General features: G+C 30.1%; 1 protein-coding gene across 3 annotated transcripts in view; it reads right to left on the bottom strand.

Moving 5' to 3' along the window:
* The window catches only part of LOC129946013 (GTPase-activating Rap/Ran-GAP domain-like protein 3), a 110,363-nt gene that overhangs the window by 35,011 nt on the left and 50,469 nt on the right, over positions 1 to 24,883 (bottom strand). The window contains exon 1 of one of the 3 annotated variants that reach the window (XM_056056017.1): positions 22,833 to 23,450. The exons of 1 other annotated variant lie outside the window; for it this stretch is intronic. In XM_056056017.1, coding sequence (XP_055911992.1) covers positions 22,833 to 23,236 — 404 coding nt within the window. In that variant the 5' untranslated portion in view covers positions 23,237 to 23,450. Of the gene's footprint in view, positions 1 to 15,391; positions 16,777 to 22,832; positions 23,451 to 24,883 lie in introns of those variants that run through there. One more of the 3 variants, XM_056056019.1, reaches the window with a different exon arrangement.

The raw sequence follows: 24,883 nt of genomic DNA, 5'->3' as shown, positions 1-24,883 counted from the left end.
TCAAACTAAATCCTTTCATCCTTTATAACGAATAAAATTACAAAAACAAATGAAAACAAACAGTCTTTTTTTCTATGACGAGAAGATTATTCTTGGTAAAAACAAAATAAGATGCAAGACTGTTACAAAAGGGTATGTTTAATAGGCCATGAAAATTATCTTCATTTTCTCACTTCTTTTCTTACGTTAAATTGCTAAGCAATTACTTGAAAATGTCTTACCTTTGAACTTTATCTTTAAATCAAGATTATAATAAAGAAGCTCAAACCCCACCAAAGCCCTTTAATATTCCGTCCATATAAAACAAATATATTTAAAATAATCTTGTCGATTAAAAACCTTTCTCAAACTCATTTCACAAAACTAAATGTTAGTTTCCTTTCTCTTGCAGACTTTAAAAGTTATATTAATTTTAAAACAATGCAATCCTGTGCAGCAACGATATGAAAAAGGGAAAAGTTTTTCAATAATGAAAAATGGAAGCAATATCAAGCCTTAATGATTGTTGTTCTTGTGAGAAATTCCATAAACTTCGCAAAATATTGTCTTCTTCTTTTTTTTTTAATGCAGCACAGAAAAGTAAATATTGAACAAAAATAGGTTTCTATGACAAGAAGATAAAGACATTTTATCTAGGTATCTATATGTATGTTTTTATATGTGCGAAAATATTAGTATTGAGTTTGAGTATGAAGTTGAAACTGATCAAAGAGAGTGCGGATACGGAGATAGACAAACAAATTCTTGAAATTGATTTCAAAAACGACATCCATCAAGGCGTAAGCGAACAAATGAGTTCTATTGTTTCGCATTTTGTTTTCTTATACATGGTGCAGGAGTTATACAGTTAGTGGTATAGAGGGCTTCACTATATCCTGTGAGATATTGAAGAAATCAACAACAACAGGAAACAAAAATGCGAGTGGGTAGAATGAAGCATTCGTCGGGATTATATTTAAATTGAATTTTAATACAGTGAGAAATTAATTGGGAAATGGATTTTGAATTGGCAAAAGGTTTGCAAAAAGATATTATTATTATTTTGTATGAAATGTCTGCCTACGCGCCTTCCGCTGCAGGCCACAGAGAGTTGTCGCAAAACCAAAAAGTTTTGCATCCTTTTATCCTTCTTCAAATTTTGAATATGTATATACATTATACATATCTATCTCAAAATGGGAAATGGGTTTTCGATAAGACTTATCTTTTGTGAAGGCTGGAAAATGAAAAAACGCAACTTAAATGACGAAATATTATTCTTTCCATAAATTATTATCATTGTCATTAGGGGTACTCAGAAGATATATGCACTATAGTTAAGTCGCTTAAGCTTATGAGAATGGAAAAATGTCAAAGTTTTCCTTTTAATCTTTAGTTCTTTTTTCACTGAAAGGAAAAATTGACTTTAGCGAATTTAAGAATGAAATTAAGTGGTGAAAAATAAAGAACGAGTTAAGTGACTTTATAAAACATTTTTCTTTTTGTTTATTTGTTGGTTTGTTTTCCTCAACTTATTTAATTTTTTTCTGACTAAACTTACTTTTCTCCAATGACTAATTTGATTAAAAGCACATTATATTTTAGTGCAAACAGAAAAGTCATATTTTTTGACGAGGGTTGAATCAAGGGTAATTATCTGAAGCTCTTTAAATATTTAAATATTCGTGACAAAAACAATTGGTTGGAAATTGTTTTTTTTTTTTATTTCTTGTGCATGGAAGATAGAGTAGCTTGCGACACAGCTCATACCATAATCAATATTTTGTGCACACAATTTTTCCAAATTGCGTTATTAGCTGTATTTTAAATGTCAATTGAAGGTGGGGTTTGAATGTTTCGGGTTTTATTGTGAGAAACCGATCGTCTACAATCCATAAATGGTTCAAGGACGACATCTTTAAACCAAAAAGTCTCAGGTCTATGAGAATAAACAACAAATAAAGCCATAGCCACTACACCAGCTAGCGGCCCTCAAGCTTTCTAGGTTTTGTTTCATTAATTATTTTAAAGGTATGAAGCCTTAACTTAAGTCTAAGTATAGTGTTTTGAGACCGTGAGAAAATAAAATACGATAAAATATGTTGAAATGTTCATGTAAGTTAAAAATACCAAACTTCAAATAAATAAATACCAAATATCAAACCTTTTCGTTTTAGACTTGCGTCGTAAAGAAGATGTGTTAATGATGGAATTCTCAGAATAAAACTTAAATCTGGAACATTTTGATTTATCGTAAAGAAAATTGAAACAGATTAAAGGAAATATAAAAATTTGGTTGTTGTTTTAAAACTTTAACAATGAATTAATAATATTATGCTTTTTGAGAACTCAAGTCATATAAGTAAACAATCTCTTCTCGGTTTCATATAGGATATCTTTAAGTTATTATCGTTGCTTCTCGATGCAAAAGACCTCAGCGGATGAGTGAACCGTCTTATGTTTCATACAAATATGATAACATCAATATACTTTTCAAAAGATCTCATTTTTCCCCGTCACTTCAAGCCTTTTAAAATCTCCATTTTATTAAATTCTTAAAATTTAAAAGCATCAGATGCTTCCACTCTTACATACATATTTAATAATAGTTTTTTTTTTGTCAGTTTTTCCTTTCTTAAAGTCATCAAGTCTAGGAAATCGATAGATACTTTCATACAAACACATTCCCTAAAAATGACACCAATTTAACTTAGGCTACATATTATGATTTATTATAATGTTTTTGAGTTCGTATACGACTGCAAAATTTTATCTTGTGGGAGAATATGTTCAAAAATGATGTTCATTTAATTTTATAGGCAAAAAATGCAAGGGTTATACTCTATACAGTTCTATCGACAGACAAGCAAGACTCTTGAGATATATTTTAAATTAGTTTTAGGCACTAGATTAAGATTTATCTTTTTTTGTCTCTTTAAGTTTTATTTCCCTTCCTCTCAAGAGGTCATAAAATTTTCATTAAAACTCAAGTTAAATGGCGATGATAAACATGAAAACTCTGAACATTATAAGACAAAACCCTTCCAAAGATTATGATGGGGAATGGCTCTAAATATTAGAGGAAGAAAATCTTGTGAGTATGACTAGAGGACTATACCAAAGAAAATGGCTTTATTCATTATTTCAGTTAGCAAAACAGAATGTATCTGGATACTATTTCCTTGTTTCAAAACTTACAAACTCAGTAAAGCCATATGTTTTACTTTTGTGTTTATTTAATACGGATAGGAGCACATTGAAGAGTTTTAAACAAATATCTACAGAATTTAACTACATCTTTTATCATCAGACCGTACAAAGCCGAACTCCAAAATCCAAATGGACAATAAACTTTATTTATTTAACTGCACAAATACAATTTCCTGTTGCTATGATATCGTCACAAAAAGCTAAAACACAATCGCAGCAACAATCGGAGCTTTATACGCTTCGCGTTGCAATTTCAGCTCAAACCCACATAAGTATATACATTATTTGTCAATTTAGCAAAATTTAGAAAATCAAAGACCATCAGAGAAAGTTTTTCAACCAAAACGCCCACAACCTAAATCTGTGGTATAAAAGTTACTCCTTTAATTTTATGCAGATAAAATTAACAAAAACTTTTACAGGCAGTCACATATTCAAAAATATGTCCTTAAAACCAATTAGTGTTAGATTTGTGTTCAGTGCTGGAGTGACAAAAGTTCATAACTAAGAGCATGTTTTGGAAAATTAAAAAAAAAAACAGAGCCATCTCTTAAAGCCATCTCACTCCTGTCTTTAACTTTAGCTATTTTTTTTAAAACACCCCATTTAGTTAAATTTTAGAATTTTTTTAAAAATAGTTTTTAAAAATAGGCGTTTTTATTTATGATGCCAAGCTACATGATTTTGAAACAACTGGCTTTCTAAATTTGTGATTTTTTTTATAAAAGCTCATATAAATCCATACTAAATATATTTTAACTCAACGAACATATTTGAAATAATAAATTTTTCAATTCACTTAAACAAAAGAACTAAATAACAGCCCCAGTTGAATAATTTAATAAAAACATCTCCATTGCCCTCAATATAACCTTACCCGGCCCAGTTGTATCATAACTACAATACTCTCCTGAAAAAGTATGTATCTTCTTGTGTCTTCATATAAAAGGGGTTTTGAAAAACCAACACTTATATACTTGAAGGTTATTTTAACATTAGAGGAATGTTAGTTTTATGACAACTTGGTAAAGGAAAACATGTATAGGCAAGGGTATTGCATATAATATGAGCCTTAAACTACGCTATTTACTTTGAAAAGTCATTTTCATTTTAAGAGGGGGACCTTAAAAAGAATATACATACATAAAATGTTATTTTATGTTAAAGAGAATATATTTTCACACTTTTGAGTACATCTTCTTTTATAGCGAAGAGAAAATTAAATTTGATATGTGTTTTAAAATATCACGGGATATTTTTTTATGTAGGCATTCACTTAAAATTTTTATGAATTTCATTTAATAAGTTTTATGCAACAGGTTTTTGCAGAAACTCAATATCACTTTATTTTTATAAAAATAGAATTAACGACTGCGTTGTACGAACCAGCTCATGTATGCAAAGAGTATGTTTAAAAATATTTCCTGTATTTTAAGATTTAAGAATAAAACTACAAAAGTTGTTTTCAAAAATTTAAATGCTATTTGATTTCTAAAAAAATATATTTTTTATTTTTTTTGTTTAAATCGTTAGAGCATTTTTTATTTATAAAATAATTCAATTTGAGTTTAAAAATATTTTTAGTATGCAGTTATTTAGAGGTCACCACCGTTTAACATCTCAATTTCGTAAAAAGAATAAGACCCATTTTCGAAATGTATCGAATTTTAAATTATGAGTGGATTTAATTTTTGAGAAAACTTAAAAAGAAAATAATGGTTCTGTTTTTGGGACCCTTCTGGAGCAAAATTAAGACAAATAATACGGGACTGGGATGCGACCCACACTAATAACTTTCCATCCCATCTGTCGATTTGTCTTGCTTAAAAACTAAACAAATATTCATAAAAATATTTTGGGTGAGATAAATATCTAATTTGAAGTCAATATTGGTCTTTGTTTTCTTAAACTTGAGTCGAAAAACATTTCTTAATAGTCTTTTTTTTGTTTTTGTAGGTTTTCGTATTTTGTTAAATAAGTTGTCAAATGAATTTTTCTAAAAAAATTAACTTAAAATTTTCAACAATATTTTGCATATAATGATTAGATTTCAAAATCTAAATTTGTTAATCAGATTTAAATTCTGAAACTTTTGTATACCAATTTTGGTAGCATGTGTTGAAACTTTTTATTTCATATGTAAGAAAACACAGAATAGATTTTTCTAAGAACATTTAGAAGACAATACAACTTTATTCACGAGATATCCAAAATCGATCAAAATTTTTGGGTACTAATTTTTGTACATCTTAATTTTTATAAAAAAATAATGCTATCGGAGTTTTAGAAATATTTTTTTAAATTTCGAAAACAATATTTTCTTTAAGATTAAATCAGTTTGAAGCCAACATCTTTAATTTATAAAAAGATACATAAATCGAAATTCAATTTTTACCAACTTTTAGTAATGTTTTGTTAAGATATTTATTTTTTGTAAAAAAAGCTGTCAATTTGATTTTTCTCAAAATTTTAACAGATGCCAAAAACGTTACTCTTCGTTGCATAAAATTTATTGGAGACTATTTTCAGTTTTTTGATTTATGAAAAAAAAACTTGAGTTGATTTTTTCAAAATGTTATTAGATTTCTTATAAAATTTAAATTACATCGCTAACATTATTATTGGTTCGTGAGACATTAAGGGTTAACCAAAATTTATTTTAAACCGATATCTCCACTGGTTCTTCAGATATTGACGACGAGAAAAGTTTACGGAAGCACGCACGACTGTCATCTCATTAAAAATCTTTTATTTAGACTCTATGTTCCTTGAAGTGTAAAGAAATGTCAACATTTTCAATTTGACAAATCGGACCGATTACAACAACTTCAGTTGTTAAAGTTAAACATTAAGGATACATTTTTAAGAAATCTATCGGATCGTTTCTGAGAAAATTCGATTTTTCGATTTTTGATCAAAAAATTTGTATGCTGACTACTCTTATTTCAAAATCAAAAAATCAAATGGGGTGGCGCAACAGTCCGTTGTGAACCAGGGCCTAGTGACTTACAACTCTCAACCATTCCTGTGTGCGAGCACTGTTGTCAGAAATGGAAGGGACCTACAATTTAAGGCCGAATCCGAACGGCTAGTTTTGAGAAAGCACTTTTTCATGACAAGAATTACTCTTGAAGGATTTGTCAATTCCTCGCAAGAGGCAGTACCCGCGAAAATTATTTTTTTTTTTAAATTAAGGTGGCACAGGCAGGGATTGAACCCAGACCCTTTGCATGACAGTCCAACGCACTAACCATCATGCTACGGGTACTACTCTTATTTGTAATATTAAAAAAAGCTCCTAACGTGAATCGTCTTGAAACCTTGATTTCTAAATTTGAATACAGTCTAATGAATGATTGGCCCTATATGGGCAAGGACAGACAGACGGAGGGAGTAGAAGACTCCCTTTTTTCGACTTCTCTACTATCGTAATTTCACATTTGATTAAAGTCTCGAGTTCAAAATTTCTTACGCTTGTAATACTTGCCTTATAGTTCCTACATAAAAAGTCTAATCTTTCGGTCAGTTAAAATTATTTAATACTTTTTTATTTTGTGTTTCAAATCACTTTAAAATTGTAAACTTTTAATGTTTGAAATCATATTCAAATTGTTAATGATTGCTTATCAAGTTTTTTCTATTGCTTAGCTAATTTATTTTAGTACACGAATCCAACCAAATTTTTGTATTATTATCATTAGTTTTTTTTTCCAAATTAAAAACATGTTTTAAATTTTAAATTAATTATTTAGTTCAATTATTTTACTTTTAATATTTCGCTTTTATTATTAAATGTCAAATCAGGCAGATGGCAGGAATGCCAAGACCTTTTTCTTAAGTACGAATTGTTGTTAAACTTTAACAATCTTATTTATATATCTAAATTTAAGTTTAATATTTTTATCAATCCAATTTTTTGAATTGAAAATTATTACATTTAACAATCTAATTCTAAATTTGTAAACGAATTTAAAATATGTATCATCTTTCTTCAAGAAATTTAATTTAATTTATTTTTACTTCTTTACAATCGGAACTTTAAATAAAGTTCAAATTCCAACCTGTTATATGAGAGCTCTCCATTTCAAAATTTTCCATTCACAATGCTTAATAACTCTAGATATGAAACATTTTAATTTTGATTTAAAATACCTATTCATCATTTGTTAAAACTTTTATTAACGTCATTTTTAACAATGAATTAAATTAATCAACCAAATTGGTGTCTTTTTATTTAGCTGTGCTGCTTCTTATATATAGACAAATATCATGCTCTAAATCCTTGTAAATTGTGTTAAAAACCTGAAAACACAGCGATTTAAATAAAGCCCTACTGTAGGAAGTGTAGGTATCCGTATTAATTGTGGAGGCACAATATTTTCATGTCAAGAAATTGCCATATACAAAAAATGTAGCAATTTGTGAACAAAATGTGTTGGCGCTCATGAGTGATTTATGGATCACAATTTACATAGCACTGCTGCCACTGGCACTGCTTCCACCATACCATACCACAGATAAAAAGATAAAATCAGATTTTCTATGCTCAATTTCTCAAATGAGTTAAAAAAGTCATGAAAATGTCTTTATACGTACAATCTAAAATATACAATCTCTCGTTTAATCATAAATTATATTCAGCATTAAAGAAAGGGGTTGTCATTCAATAAGGCAAATTTAATGCAACCAATCATTGTCAGCTGTGATGATGTTGAATTCGATATTTGTATTTCCAAAAATGTAATTAAGGGCAACATTGTTTTTTCTTTCAATTATTCATTTAGCATAAATACCACTTGTGGCCTATATTGAACCTTTTTTTTGACAGAATATACCAATTAGAAAAAAAAAACTCTTAAAGCTTTTATTAAAGATAGAAAATTGTATGGCAATTTAAAGAAACATGGATTTCCTGACCTACATGAATCTTTTAGTAAAAGTGAGAAATTTAAATTTATATTTAACACAAATTTTAAAGTGTTTAAATACTTTAAGCTTATATATACATCACACAACATGGGTGGTTGAAATTATAACCCTGAGTATTTCGGCTTTAAATGAAATGAGGTTTTGCAGCCAGTTATTTATTAATTTAAATAAATATCTGTTTTCAATTAAATTCACATATGGAAAAGAAAGTCCAACAAATCAAATAAAAACAATTTGCCTACATAAATAAATGAATAACTATCGTATAGTCCTATTCCAGAAAAACCTTATGTGGGATAAATTGTGCAATTCAATTTAAAAATGGGTTAGAAAATATAAACGGAGATTGAGAATAATTCAACATTAGTTTTTTTAAATAAATGACTTATGTATATTCGCCATTAAATAGAATATGCTGCTTTTTGTATATTCGGTTCTGATAAGATATCCTCTTTAAGACTCTCAAGAAAAAAATTCGTTTGCTCCTTAAATTGTGTTGATTCGATTAAAATAAAGTAAGACATTTTACTTATGAATGGGATAACATTTTGTATCTTAAAACCTAATAAATGTTTTTGACATTTTGTCTGTGATTCAAAGTCTCTAAAACCTTAATCAAAAGTTTTTAGATAAAGGTCTGTGTGCGTACGTTCGCAAGCCTGTACGTTCATTTTTATACATTTTTTTGGAGACCACATCTAAAGCTTCGGCAAAGATATTGGTCCTATTTCACCAAATACTTTGCAATAATTTGAAAATGAAAAGTTTTTTTTACGTTTTAATTTTAAGACTTCATTTGAAAAGTGAAAAATAAAAGTGTTTCACCAATTTATAGTACAACTTTGCAATTCATTTGTATTTTGAAAAGTTTCAAAGTAAATATTAGATTTTGTTTGTTAATATCAAATATATGCTGACAGAAATTGGTAAAGCAGTATCTATCATAGTACTGTCAACACATCCAACTAAATAAGAAAATCCTCTTTGAAACAAAAATTACGATATCGAAGTTAATTCTTAGTTTCACTACTCTTTGGTCTCTATTATTAACATCTTCGTTTTCAAAATATTCTTCAAAATAATTTATCTTTGTATAAATTATTTTATAACAGTTTTCAAAAGATACGACGTCGATGGATTACAAAAATCTCTAGAAAATCAGATATTTTTGAAACATAGGTGAAGCAACGTGTTAACCCTAAAATTCAAATTTCATGTTTTTTGGTTAATTTGTCAAAATACGAAAAAATGCCTTATGTTCCAATCTTTTCTTAGAAAACTCTTTGTTTCAATAAAACAATCAGTTTTACAAATTATATTTTTAATCCTGTAAAGCTTTTCAGTAATATGCAAAGAAAAATCTTCATTTGCAAATAAGGGTTTGTTTTGAAAACTTGTCAAAAAATAATTTAAAAAAGCTGAACTGCATTGAAAATTAAGATGTCAATAGATGTCAAGATTGGACATTGCCAAAAAACATGAATTTTGAATTTTAGAGTTAACGATTCATCTCAATTCCAAAAATGTCTGATTTTGTAGAGGTTTTTTGAATCCATCGACATCTTTGCAAATTTGAGTTTGGAAGTTTGGTGAAACGCATTCTGCATAGAGGAATACTTTTGAATTCAATTATTTCTTCTTCGCAAATTTGCGTTTGGTGAAATTTAATTTGCAAAGTTGCAAAACAAAACGTGTTTGGTAAATAGGGCCATTTGGTTTTAATATTCTTTCTAACCGACAATAACATTAATAGATGTGAAAAGAACTTTCAAAAAATGTCAGTCCTTTTTTGATTTACATTTGGTAAAATTAAAAAAATATCAATTGATAGTTTTCTTTACAAAATATTATAAAAAATTGAATTTTGACCCATTTGTCTTAAAACCAATTAAATATATAAGCTTTAAGTCAATTTTATTTTATTAAAAACAATGTTTCTTACATTTAAATTTTGTATACATGTTTTTTTACAAAAATACTACACAAAATCGGTTAAGTAATAATTTTTGACTTAAATATCCTCAGAACAAAAGATTTTTAAATAATTATTTCATTCTATACAAAATAATTATAAGACAAACAAACTATCAATAAATGATTGAATTTAGTTTACGAAAAAAATATCTTGGCAAAAAAGAGATATTGAAATCTAACTTATTATATCATATATAAAGTATTGTTGTTAAAATTTAGTTATTTTTTTTTAAGAAAAATCCGATTGACAACTTCTTTTTACAAAGAACGAAAAAAGAGGCTGGGATGCGACCCATACTGATAACTTCCCATCCCGTCTGTCAATTTGTCTTGTTTAAAAGTCTGTCTATATGTACTCCTATTAATTTTTACCAAATTTGTGTACAATTTTTTGGAGATTTTATTTTTTATGAAAAAACGGACTGTTGAATTTTTATATTAAAATTACTGAATAACGAAAACAATATTTTCTGTGAAATAAAATTAGCTTGAAGCCAATATTTCTTATAAGTAAAAATTAGAAAGAAGTTTATATTTCAAATTTTTGAAAAGATATTTGAGTCGAAAACCATTTTTTTACCAAATTATATAAATTTTTTTTTATTTTTTGTAAAAAAAATTGTCAATTCGATTTTTTTTAAACATTTTTCAGAATGTTTAAAACAAAATTTCTTATAGGATTAAATAAGTTTGAAGCCTAGGTCTTAAGTTTTTAAAAAGATATTTGAGTCGAAACTCAATTTTGCCAACTTTGAGTTTTGTTTTTTTTTAGGTTTTTATTTTTTATAAAAAAAAAAACGGTCAATTAGATTTTTCTCAAAATTTTATCACATGTCAAAAACATTATTTTTCGTTGCACAAAATTGTTTTGGAGATGAAATAATATTTTGGTCGTAAGATTTTCGATTCGACAATTTTTTTTTTAATTGGATTTTTTTACAAAAATATATTTGTTTCGTATTACGTTACAATATATAATATAAAATATAATTCAAGTCCCTAGCGTCATTGGTTCATGAGATATTTATGTTTAACCAAATTTTCACCTTTTTTTAAACTGCTATGGTAAAAAACCACGTACGCAATTTATTTAAGAACCCTTTCTGCATCTTTCTGCCTTATTATCTGTATAACAAAATTTATTTGAAGTCGATATCTCTTCTGGTTCTTGAGCTATGGACGGCGAAAAAAACGTTAACCCCGTGGTTAACAGCTCTGTGTCCCTAAAAAAAAATTAAGTAATACAACATACTTTTCCAACGACATATATCCAATTAGTGGGAAATAAGTAGACAAAGATCTCCTTAAGTATTTCATAATTTCAAAATTGGGTATTGTCACTGATAAAATAATTTAAAAAAAAAACTAAACATTAAGCAGCTCTTATATTTTAAGTTTAGAAACGATCTTCATTCTCTTCAACTTTATTTTTTATGGAGAAGAAATCTTTTGCATATTTTTTGTTAAGAAATTGTAAATTGTTAATGTTTAAGCTATAAATAAGGTATATTTTGGAATTAAAACCTTGATCTATATTATAAGTTAGATTTTGACGTAACAAAAATTTACAAATGACCCATACAACCAAAATCAAATTGGCAACTCAACATTATGTACGTTTTTATATTGTATCTAAGTGTTTCCATGGTCGATTCTCTCTCTATATTATTTCTTTTTACACATTTTTAATAGCAATCCATTCACTTTGATTTTATCCTAATTCAGGACAAATCAGTCAAAACACATTTACTTCCTGCTTTTGAAAAATGAAAAATGTGTTTCCATTTTTAGGGCGATTGTACCTATTCTTATTTCCATTTGAATCCTATACTTCTCATTTCAATTTCTAAAATACCCTATATTCATTTGTCCGGAACGACTTTACCGGTGTTTGTTTGCCCTACAGCAAATGCTGTCTTGTTGATTGATTCAGATAAGGTTTCTATAGTCATATTATAGGTAACGTAGCACCAAATAAAAACTCCGGTAAAATAATTTCAAGCGTCATAGCTCAACGATATTCAATATTCATATTTCTATTTCACCATACCTGAAAAATAAAAACAGAGTCCGTCAACAAAATCTACACTGTCTTTTTGTTTTATACAAATACCCCTCTTTCCTGGACGCAATGTTATGGCAAAGTATGAAAAACCATTACTGGGATCAGGCAGAAGCATAGGCATAGCTACAGGCACCCCTATTATTTATTCAATCAATTTTCCAGGTGCTCCCTTCCTACAATTTTACATTTTTCCCGCTTTATTATAATACAAATATATGTACGTAGGTGTTGGTATGTACTATGTATATGGAAGCTCCCAAACGACCCTTATTATACAGTTATCAATCAAGGGAAATACAAACAAAATGCCCAACTCATTCACGCTTCGCCTTCATCGTTTTGTAGGTCAACAAAGTAATTCATTAATATCATTCACCTGTCCGAATAAATCGACACGGCTTGGCTGGTGCTTGTACTGTTGTTGGCGCAATGACGCTTCTGCTTCTGTGCCATTTTATACGTTGATCGTATGTGTAGGTCGTACTTGTACCTACTGCCATCTCTCGGTTTGTCACTGCTTCATATCTCAATCTGAATTTTATCCAATCAAAGCATAATGATGTTACACCCTGAATCAATGAATTAGGGTAATTTTGTATTATTCTAATATTTTTAAGTGACATCTTAGTATTTTGGTTTCTATAAATACATTTCATTTCATTCAAAAAGGGTAACTGGGGTAGAGTGTACTAGGCTTGCAAAAATACTCTTTAACGTCATTACTTTTATTTTTTATTGGAAAGGTAGAAATCGATCAATTCAGGAAAATCTAGGGCTAAGTAATCAAAGACTTTAAAGAGACTCTATTTTTAAGATCTTTAAACTAACTTATAACGTAAATTTGACAGGTTTACTGGCCTCCATTCAATCTAAAAATCCTACCAAAAACTATATTATAAATTCCAAAATATCATACTCGGTAAATTAAAGACACAGTAGTGCCCAACCTAGTTTTCGAAGAAGTCAGTGCTCTTTTGCCCGTGCCCGTGGCATGGTGGTTAGTTCGTTGGGCTGTCATGCCAGAAGTCTTGGGTACGATCCCTGCCTATGCCATCTAAAGTTTTTTTTCACGGATACTGCCTCTTGCGAGGAATTAACAAATTCTGCAAGAGATTAGCCGTCGAATTCGGCTTAAAACTGTAGGTCTCCTCCATCCCGGACAACAGTACTCGCACACAGGAATGGTTGAGAGTTGTAAGTCACTAGGCCCTAGTTCTTAACGAACTGTTGCTCAACTCAATTTATTTTATTTATTACAGTGCCCTTTTGCACAAACTCATCCGGTTTTCGAACACTCTCTAACTTCGGCATCAATTGAGCAAAAAACATTGAAATTGGAAATTTTGCACTTTTCAAATTTCAGCTCCATTTATAAAACTAAAAAACAGCACTTTAAAAATATCAAAAACCTTACCTTGCTCTTTTTTAAACGTTTAATTTTTTTTATTTAAAGGCACTCAGGGATTATTAGAACCTACTCTGTATATGTTTATATTTAAACACAATAAGAGCATTACGAAAACAGGCACATTGGTCTTTAGGTTCTGAACATCAAAATGGCAGGAAAAACAGAGCATTACACATTCTCGATATGCGGTTTCCAAAGACTTGACAGTAAGCCCGTAATTGAGCTCAAAAGTCTGATGACCGTTCCTGGAAGTGCTATGACTGAATTCTTTAAGCAGAAAAATACAACTGGCTAATTCGAAAGTAAAAACATCGATAAAACAACGAAAGGCATAGCGGCTGTGTTGGAGTTATGTAAATGTTTCGGTTCTATTTCGGTAGTTCTATTGCTTTTCATTTTGAAAGCCCTATCTCCTGACCAGATAAACGAGCTAAATTATCAATATTTGGAGGAATGAAGGCTTGGTAAATTATAGCCAAATCAGTAGGGGCAACAAATTTCTTGCAAAATCAGAGAAATCTTAAGCCCCTAGCAGCATTTTTGTCAATTTCGAATATGTGATCATTCCATAGAGATGATCTGTGATACACATACCGATTTCTGAAAGTTGATTAATTTCCTGCATGCAAGTGCCACTCATCGATAGTGGCATTTGGAGTGGGTACTGGGTAGCGCTTTAACGACAGGTGACAGTATTGAGTTTTTGAAGAATTAAATTCTACTCTGTTAATAACTCCCCATTGGACTATGTTTTCGAGATCGCAATTTAGTGAGCTTAACATACGCTTGCGTTTAAGTTTCATATCCCAAGGACAAGGATATGAATCTAGAAAAGAATATGAAAAGCTGGGGGTATCGTCGTCAGCGGAACAGTATGTACATTTTTGATGTTAGAACAAAATGATAAAACAAAAACAATGTTTTAAAAAAGACTTTTCTTGCAATTTCGTTGATTTTGTACATGTATCACACATTTTCTTTCTTGTTCCTTAATCCGTTAACAATTTTTAAAACAAAAGTTTTAGAGCTTTACATTTCTGAAATTGTTTGTCTTGATAGTTTTACCTGCAATGGTTCTTACTCTTCTTCGTATTCACATACAAACTAATAAACCTTTTCTATTTTGATTTTATAACCTTAAAAGATAACCCAAAATAATATAACACGAAAAATCCTTGAATACTCGCTTTTAGAGTTTATGTATCTTCCAAAATAATTAATGTTTTTTACTATTTAAAACCTTACAAGGAGATAAGCTCAATACTTCATTTTTGAAGTTTTTAAGATTATAATTTGTGTTATCAAAAATGTTAGTTGGATCTTTATGATTGAAAGCTGTAAGTCCCTGTTTTTTTAGGAGATTTCATCACAAAAACGCTGCGCAACTGCCATTTTGAAGTAAATCGCTTCTGTATAATCTCGATTTATTTGTTTATAACCAATAAGCCTAATTTTAGGTCTATAGGGTGGTCCAAAGCCCAGCTTTTAAAAGTTCGTATATCCAGGAAATGTACTATGATTCTTCTTTTTTTTAGTATAAGAAAATTAGTAAAAAAAAACGTTAAATACTCTTGTTTGTAATTTTACTACAATCCATTGACACGAAGTGTATTTTTGGTCACTGATGAAATTCGGGAAAGGAGGTTACAATAATTGTATTTACTCTTGGCACCTGGCTTTTACTTGCTATATTCATATGTCAAGTTGTCACTTGAAGATTATATACACCTTCCTAATTGCACAACTGTACAATTACAGGTACTGTACACTGTACTGATTTTGATTGTAGCTGAAAATGTTTATCGCTAGAATATACTCACACTTACATCACACTCGAAGCTCGACGCTGAAGAACTCTCAATGCACCGATATCCTTATTTGGTGGGGCCCGATTCTGAGGTGCACATAAACTTTGACTACGGTCACGTACCGACTCCTCACGATACGATCGAAAAATGGTAGCCAATTTGAGATTAAAGCACAGCATCTTCTTTTTCTTCTCCACTTTCAAGCTGCGCTACAGCCCTAGTCAGATGATAGTAGTTTAACACTCTTGAATGCACCCGAATCAAACACGTAACAGATAACCCAAAAGACATAAGGTAACTCGTATAACCCCGTACAGCAGAGCAGCGTGAGTAAGGACATGTACAGGAACACCAAGAAAAGTATGAAGAATTACGTTCGAAACTATTGCAACAACAATTACCGAGGGAAATTGGAAAAATGAAAATAGAGAAAAGAGGTCAAGAGTCGCGGAATGCAAAGTTTCACATTTGAATCACAAGGACCTCTGAATGAGTGTGCTGTGCATATCGATATACCTACTACATGTAGGAAGTTGATTTGTAGTTGAAGTTGTAGCTCGTAGCGGGCTAAAAAAAATATAGCTACACTACTTTTCGTTTTGTTTTGATGACCTATATTCGTTGTGCGGCTTCGTTGGCAATGTCATGGTAGTAAAATGTATATCCTCCACCAACCAGCCAGCGCAGCGTCAGCGGTGAATATCCTTCTGCCTTGTTGGATTGGTAAGTAGTTAAATTACAACTTAGTGTATATTTATGGAGTTTACAATGCTTCACTTCACGTGATGATATGGAAGCAGGAGCAGGTATGTATTTTTTTTTTCAAATGGACACTTTAATGTTGAAATTTAATACGTAGTAGGTTATAGTGCAGGAGGCTTCAAGGACACGCACAAAAAAACACACGAATCGTGACCGAAATGACTTGATTCATCAGTAGCGCTGCTGTTACCTTAAGGTTGTGACTTTTACACTTTGCAACCGAGTTTAGCTTTAAGTAAATACAGGCAGGAGCTATGGCCGTTTTATGAGGATTAAGGGTCGACAAAGGCTATAAAAACAACAAAAATTGCTCTATCAGATTGTCTTCATCACGCACCCGGTAAAAATTATATTATTGCTCGCCGTTCATTAAAATTGATTTTAGGTAGGTAGGTATTTTGTTGTTTTCTTATTTTTCCGTCTTCGATTTTGTAACTCAAACACGTATTTTAATTTCGTATATTTTTGTGAGAGAGCTTAAGTTTAAGTAAACAAAATCACATATTTTTATTCGTTGTTATATGGCTACGGTATGGTATGGTAGGTCTATGTATAGTATATTCCTTAAAATATTCGATTAAGGACGTGTTTTATTTTATGGACGTTATAATTTTTTTGTTCGGTATTTCGACTTTCACGCCGCAAAGCCTTGCGTCTAACTGAACTCAAATGAATTCCTTAATGCAGAATTTTACATAACCTACATAATACGACCTACAATATGGTCCTTTTTGGGGGCGCATATACCAAAACACCTATAATAATACCAGTTGCAATCCACAAAATCACGAATGTTTCTTTATTTGTATGTATATACCTATGTATGAATTGTCTGCATTGTTATGATGTATACATATTTATTTATGAAACAAATGTTTATCCTAGTTGGGAAGCATGGTGGATTGTATTGATAAGGCGCATGACCGGCGCGTTCGAGAATTTGAACTGCTAGATTATTTCAAAAAGCCTTAAGATTATAGGTGCTTTATTTACTATAAGAAAAGTTGGATTTTTAAAGGTTTGTGCATTGGATAAATAATTCTTTTTCAAGTTTTGTATATGAAAAGAAAACCATAATGCTACAAACAATCATATGCAGATGTCTCACGCATAGCCTTGAAAAGCTTTTAGCAAAGTACTTTCCTGCAGGAATCAAAGCTCTTTCTGAAATATTTTTTTTTCTATGATATTCTAATCTTTCACCCCAAAATGATGGTTTTTGTTCGATTGATCAATGTGTTGATTTACATTGTTTTAAAAATGTGGTTGGTATACTTTAATCAATATGTACAATATGTACAAGGAAGATGGGTTATTTGCCTTTCATCGGTACTATTATGGATTTCAATAAGCTATTTCCATTTAAAAACTCTTACAAGGCTTTCATAGGCTTTGGCGTAGTGATCATTTTACATTGGCATTATTCTCTCAAAAATTTTGGTAGGGTTTCCAACTGTTTATGTAGATTTTTTTACAAGATCGTAAAATCTGTTAGTTGGTGAACGATTTGCTGATTCTTTTGTACATTTATGTCCTTTAAAGTACTTAAAGGCATTTTAAATTTAAATAAAAACAAAACCATAGCATTTGAATTGTACTAACGCAAAAAGGATATTGCGCTGCAATATTTATTTAAGAAATTCTCTATAGCTGCATTTTAACCGTTTTTAAGGATAAAAGTCGCCACTAGAAACATTTTTCCTAAAACTTAAAAAAAAAATTTCCCAAATCAATAAGAAAGACTTTATTCTGAAAACTCTATAGAAAAACCCGTGGCGTGATGGTTAGTGCGTTGGGCTGTAAGTGTTATATTTTAACTTAGAGTGTCCGTATGGGACCAGTAAGTTAGTTGTAAGTTATGGTTAATCAGGCTAGTTTTATAAATTTGTGTCTATCTTTAAAATAGTTTAGTTTTTAAGATAGAATAAATTAAGAAATTAACAAAAATAAATTAAAAACAAAAAAGTGCGTTGGACTGTCACGCTACAAGTTTTGTGTTCAAAACCTACCTGTGCATTTTATTACAATATCAAATTTAAAATTTTATTCAAGTCTCTAACGTTATTGGTTCGTGGGATATTTTCATCTCTTTTAAGTTTCTATGGTAAAAAAAAACAGCCACTCAATCCTTTTGAGAGTCCTTTCTGCTTCTTTCTGAATTACTATCTGTATAACAAAATGTATTTGAAGTTGATATCTTTACTGGTTCTTGAGCTATAGACGACAAAAAAATCTTCCCGAACGTACGAACGTACTTACACACGCACTCACAGACATCGCTCTAAAAATCTTTAATTTCGACTCTAGGAACCTCGACAAATCGGACCCATTGCAATAACTTCCTAAGCGAGGTTAACAAATGTATGTTTTTAGCTTCCCATAGGAAGTTATTGTAATTAGTCCGATTCGACCAATTAAAATTTTTTACAATTAAAGACCTTTGTTATTGTTTTTTGATTTATTTTTACAGTTTACTTTTTAAACAAATTTTCTAAAATATTTATAATATTGGTGACTACGTATAGGTAATAACAATTTCAATAAATGATTTTGATAAAATGTGCGGCCTCCAATTTTATAACGCACGGCACGCTTGGTGAATCCTTTTACTGTTTACTGTTTATTCATTTTTACTGGAAGTGGTTTCACTGTTAAGTATTTTAAAACAGTCGAAAGTAATGGTACTTATTATTTAGCACTTATAATTGTAATATAATTCAAAAAGAGGGCTTACCACGTTCATGCTATTCGATTTAAGATTTGATCTATATTTTCTGCAACTGTTTACATGCTTATGAGTTTTTTTTAAGTATTAATAGAAATACGAGAATTGAATAATATTCCAAATATTGCATCAGCAGTTAAAATAAAATTTAAATAGTCAACAAAACACTTTCTTCAAATTTAAAAAGCGTATACACTGCAATCATGCAATAAAATTTTTCAACTGATGGAGGTATGAGAAATTAGCTAAAATTTAACAAAGTAACAAAAATGTGTATTTCATAAAATTATTGAAAATCATTCAAAATTTTGAAGTAATAATGTTTATAATTTTAAGATTCTTTGTCAGTTAGCTTTTTCGATAGGCTCGTCTAAGGATCGACTATGTCTATTTTTATGCTATGAATAATTTGATTCAACTGTTATTGAATGATTATTAAATTAAATTTGGATTTCACTTATATCGAAAATATCGTATCCATTTTTCAATGAAATACGAAAAGAAAATGTTTGAATTTAATTTGTAATTTGTAGTTTAATTTGTTTTATTTTCACGAATAAAAGAAGCAAATAAAACCGACGAAGCTCTTCTTCTCGTTTCAGAAGCTTCAAAAGTAAAGTATCGTTGGGAACTAGTCTCGTCTCGTTGGCAGCCCTATATGTTTGGGATACACTGCTCTTGTGCCAAATACCAAGACAAACAGTATTTTTTGCAGAGAGAAATGAAAATTGGGCTGGCCCCAAACATTACACGAACTAATGACGCTATCGGCTTCAATAAAATATTAAATTGCATTTAGATTAATTGATGTGAACTCTTAAAAATTAAACAGACAGTCTTTTTATAACTAAAATAAACTGAAAATCAATATAAAAAAGGGTATTAACTCCTAAAAAAATTAATAGACTAACAGCCAGTAAAATGTTTAAAAAACATAAAATTGACATTTTTTTAGCAATAAGCCGAAAAAATTGTTGCTCAAAATTGATTTTTGACTCTTATATCTAAAAAAACAAAGAGATTCAATATTTATGAATTGTATCTTGTGCAAAACAATAGTGTTAAATGTTAGTAACAACAGAATCCTTCTATCCAACCCTTCCATTTCAACTTGCGAGATATAGGAACGATATGGCAAGTTTTGCATTCGTAAAATTTTCGAACCCGAGATTTTAATCAAACATGATATTACGATGGTAGAGAAGTCGAAAAAAGTGGGTCCCGCGATTCCGTCCGGTCTGTTTTTTCTGTCTATCCACGCTCCTATAAGCCATTGGATCGATTGTGTTCAATCTTGGAAGTTAAGGTTTTGAGCAGATTCCCGTTAGGTTTTTTTTTCATTTTTTTTTAAAGATCAAAACTAACAGCGGCTCCCATACAATTTTTTTTGTCAAAAAACGATGTTTCAAATTTTTTGACAAAACCGATAGATTTTTTCAAAATTTTCTGTAAAATTTTATCTTAAATTCTATTTTTTAACTTGGCTTCTTTTAATAAGAAAAAAATATTTTTGTATTACTCAGGAAAAGTACCGCTCATAGAACCGTTATTTTGTTTTTTAATTTTCTCAGCTCTTATATTTCTTTAACAATACTTGATTATCAAAAGCGCAATTTTTTTTGCAAAATTCTATATCTCAAAATCTGGTCTAAATTTTTTTTACGAAATTCAAATGTAGAGCGTATATTTAAAATCACTAAGCAACTGCATACCAAAAATATTTTTAGAACAAAATTGAAAAATTTTACATATACAAAATTAATTAAAAAAAAACACTAAAAATAAATTTTTGAAGAAAAACGTATTTTTCAGGTAAAAATTAGAATTTAAAAATAGTTTTTTTTTTAATTATTTTAACTGTGCATGAGCCCGAAGGAGCGCATTATATTTACAACATTTTAATAACATTCCTTTCTTTTATCCAAATTAATGCATTTGGTACATATTTATGTATTTTTAGAATAATAATTAATGTTAATACCAACGATGGCCGTCCGTGTAGCGGCACTGCATCGGATTAACGAATATGAATATATTTAATCAACAATCTATTTTAAAGTGTCTATAAAGTAGTATTATCTTGGTACCTTTGTATATATGATTTTAAAATATTATTCTTTACGAATAAGGTTATTTCACACATATTTTACTTGCTCTCGCCTATATAAGAACTTGTACAAGTTAAAGAAATGGACCAGAAAGTGTATATGTATGTATTTTCTATTAAAATTACTTTTTCAGCGTATACACATTATACCTATATATATATTACGTACAACTACTGCTTACGTGTCACTTCATGACTAAAATCCAAAACTCGTAAGAGCCTGACTGTAAACAACACATGAATAGCAATATCTTGTGCCTGAAAAAAATAAACTAAACTTAATAACTCCATGTTTGTGCTGAAAACTTGTAGGAAAGAAATAATGTGATAGGTACCTTCTAACTGCCATTAGAATCCCTTCATTATAATTACAAACATGTCTTTATCTATCTATCTTCATACAGCTGAGCACGCTAATTAACTATTCTTTATACGTTTTAGACTCCTACCTACCACAAAACCAATAGGAAATTGCTTTACAATTTAAACATACCTACATATTCTTTCTCTTTCTTTTCTTCAGATAATTTATTTTCCATCCTTGTTCTTACAATATGAAATTAAAATAAAGCTATCCAAAGGAAAAAGCTTAGAACGAACTAGTTGAACACAATTGATATCAATTAAGGGAAGCATTGAGTTAAAACTTATTTTACTCAATGCAAAATATTGTTGTTAAAATTAGGTAGACAAAAAATCCAATAGACAAGAAAGTATGACTTCTAACTTTGGCTGATTAATGTTCAAAAAATTTAATATATTTTAAAAATTTTAATTAGTTGTTGATGCGTGTATTTCTCCAGTTTGAGTAATGCAATAGTTTTTACTTTTGAAATGTCAAAACATAACAGCGTCAAAAGTTTTCTTGTTATTTCCAAAGACTCTATTTGTATTTTATTAGGTAAAATATGTACACTTAAAAAGTTCATTAAAAAATATTCATATGTAACTATTTTCATGAAATTAAACGTCACTTTTAATTTTTTTTTTAAATTTTTTAATGCATTTTTTGTAAAGTTTACGTTTCATGAAAACGATTTTCTTATTTTTGTGATCAAAGTAAAATTCCTTTTTGAATTAAAACCCATAAGCGTCCTTTTTGAATAATGTACTGGTGTTTTTTAGAAGTATGTTTTCAACATTAAAATACTTTTTTGGAATAGTTTTTTTATTGACAGCTGTCACTTTATTAATATTCGATTTTGTTTGAAATTTTATTATTAAAAGACTTACTTCTAAAAAATATTTTCAAATCGTGAAAATTATCAAAATATCCCACTACGAAGCGAAACCAATAATTTATTGAAAGAAATGTTGGTGAAATCATTTTTAAAACATTATGAAAAACCCTTTATTTCTTCTTCAAAACCACACGTGAACAGCTATAATTGCAATTTTTGAAACAAAGAAAAAAATAAAATTTATTTTCTTTAGAATCATCAAATACCCCTTTTTAAAGAGTTTAAAACAGCGTTTCTGATTGAGGCAAGGTAGCGACAAAAAGTCTAAACCGTTTTATATATTCGATTTGGTCACTTGGTCAGTTCTAAGAAGCTTATGTTTGGCTTCATTTACAAAGTTTTAAATTTAATAGCATTTTAGAAGCTCTGTTGCACCCAAATTTTGATCGATAACTCATATGAAAATAAAAAAGAAACTTTTAGACTAAGTCTGATTTTATATTGTTCAAAATTCCTGATTTTGTTTTTAAATCCCAGACCTCCCGCCTCCTCTCCCACACGAGTTACTGTTTTATTGCAATAGGAAACAATATTAAAAAAAGTTTGAAAAAAAATCTATTGAATTCTCTTTTACGCCAGTCAAAAAAAAAAGAAACAAGAAAAACATATTCCAATAAAACTTACTTTTGATCATTTTGGTTTGATAATCCATCAACCGGAAACTTCCACGAGTTCAATAAAAACCGCCGTCTTTTTTGTAAAACATTTTCCAATCTTCTTCGTTGCAAACAAGGTGAGGTCATGGGAATAGCAATCAAAGCCGGCTCCAGAGAATTCAACTCAGCCGAACTATGTTGGTAATGGCGACCAATAATGTTTCGTGTCACAAAGTCAAAACTTTTAAATTTCTTTTGTTCACTTAAATAGGGACGACTGGGGGATGGTATTTTTTCGGTTTTCCTCCGCCATTTGAGGAGACTCTTTGGCGACGACGACGATTCGGCACTTTTATGTTGATGGTATGAACGTTGTTCGTCGGCTGTTTTAACAGGAACGAATTCGTTACGCAAAAACGACCACTTTGACATGGTGTCACTCAGCTGAATGATAGGCACCGTGTTTTCCAATTGAAAAATAATCAAATAAAATCAATATTTTTGTAATTACTCCAATATATTGACACCTCAACAAAAAAAATAGGTGGAAAAACCATTCAATCGAGAGACAAATCAATCTATGGAAATTAATTAGTTAATTAATGTCCCGAACACTGTGTATTGTATGTATGAGTCTACCAAGTATATGACAGGGCCAAAAAAAGCCACATTTCACAAGAAGGATAAATGTCCAACTAAAATGTTTTAAAGCCCACACAATCTCAGTGGCAGTGGCAGTGGCAAGGAACTAGCTTAATACGATGCCAGAATTGGTTAACCAGTGGGTGGTGCGGTGGTAGGTTAGGGGTACTCTCTTCACAGGCGATACCTAGAATATTTCTTTTTGTCGTCCTTTTTTTACTATGATTTCCTTCGTTGAAATGACCAACATGAATCAATTCAAGAATTTATTGATTGAAACCAGTAGAAGCTAGCTATCTACCAAGTGAATAACAAATACCATCTATAGGCATCAGAGCGTATGGCTGTGGCAGAGTCGGGCTATACGGCATGTGGCCTTACAGCTAGCGCCGGCCGCAGTGTCAAAGGAGGTGCACCATTATTTTTAGCTATCGCAAATTGGAACAAACGACCTGCAACATGGTGGTGGTGGGATTGGGATATAACTAATTTTCGAACCCTCCTGCAGGGTAACATCCTTTAGATACATGTGCTCGTGTGGCTGTCAAGACCATTCAAAAGGACGACCAGCAGCGACAGTGACACCACCAACACCGACATCGACACTGACACCGACATCGACCAATGAATTGTCTGATAAATGAAAAAAGTTGATTTGACGAAGAGCAAGGTTAATGAGAGACGTTGTGTTATCAGACGTAATGGGGAACGAATCAAAGCAAATGGATTGCAATTATATTTGACCCTCTAGTGTATAGTACCGAAGTAGATTGAATTTTATTTGCAGAAATACTCTTATATATTTGCATGTCAAAGAGGGGACTTGATTTTCATTCATTCATTCATTCATTCATTTTGTTGCGGACCGGGTTGGGGACTGGATTGGTCTGGGTGATAAAGTTATTCAAAATAAACTACAAACATCATAATTGGAGAAAAATCTGTGAAAAAGGATGACAGGTGGTGCGTTTAGTTTATATGAACAAAGACGTTCATCGAAAACCAATCAAAAATACAATTATTTTGGAAATTCTAGTTATATAAATAATACAAATGTAAAGATACTTCCTGTTGGGAATGAGTTTGTTTGATGATATTTTATCAATACTGCTGTATAAGAGATTTTACCTTGACATTAAGTCCACCATCGTCACTTTGACTTCTTGATATCGTATTTTACAATTTTCTGTTTATTCGATATAAAGTTTACATATTGATTCAATGACAAAGAAAATGTTTGTTGGTCGTAATCGTATCTAATGGAAATTTAAATTAAATCAAAGTTGGTATTTTGTGTTCTGGTTTAAGGTTCTATGGTCTTAGGAACCTCGAGAAATGTCAAAACTTAAACATGCATTCTAATTTCCAAGCCTTCATTACATAGAAACGGGTTTTTGACTTTTAATTTGGCTGTAGCCCGAGGTTAGGTTATAGTGG

The sequence above is a fragment of the Eupeodes corollae genome, chromosome 2 (assembly GCF_945859685.1).
Source record: "Eupeodes corollae chromosome 2, idEupCoro1.1, whole genome shotgun sequence".
NCBI classification, from domain to species: domain Eukaryota; kingdom Metazoa; phylum Arthropoda; class Insecta; order Diptera; family Syrphidae; genus Eupeodes; species Eupeodes corollae.
This window is presented reverse-complemented; position numbering and strand designations above follow the sequence as displayed.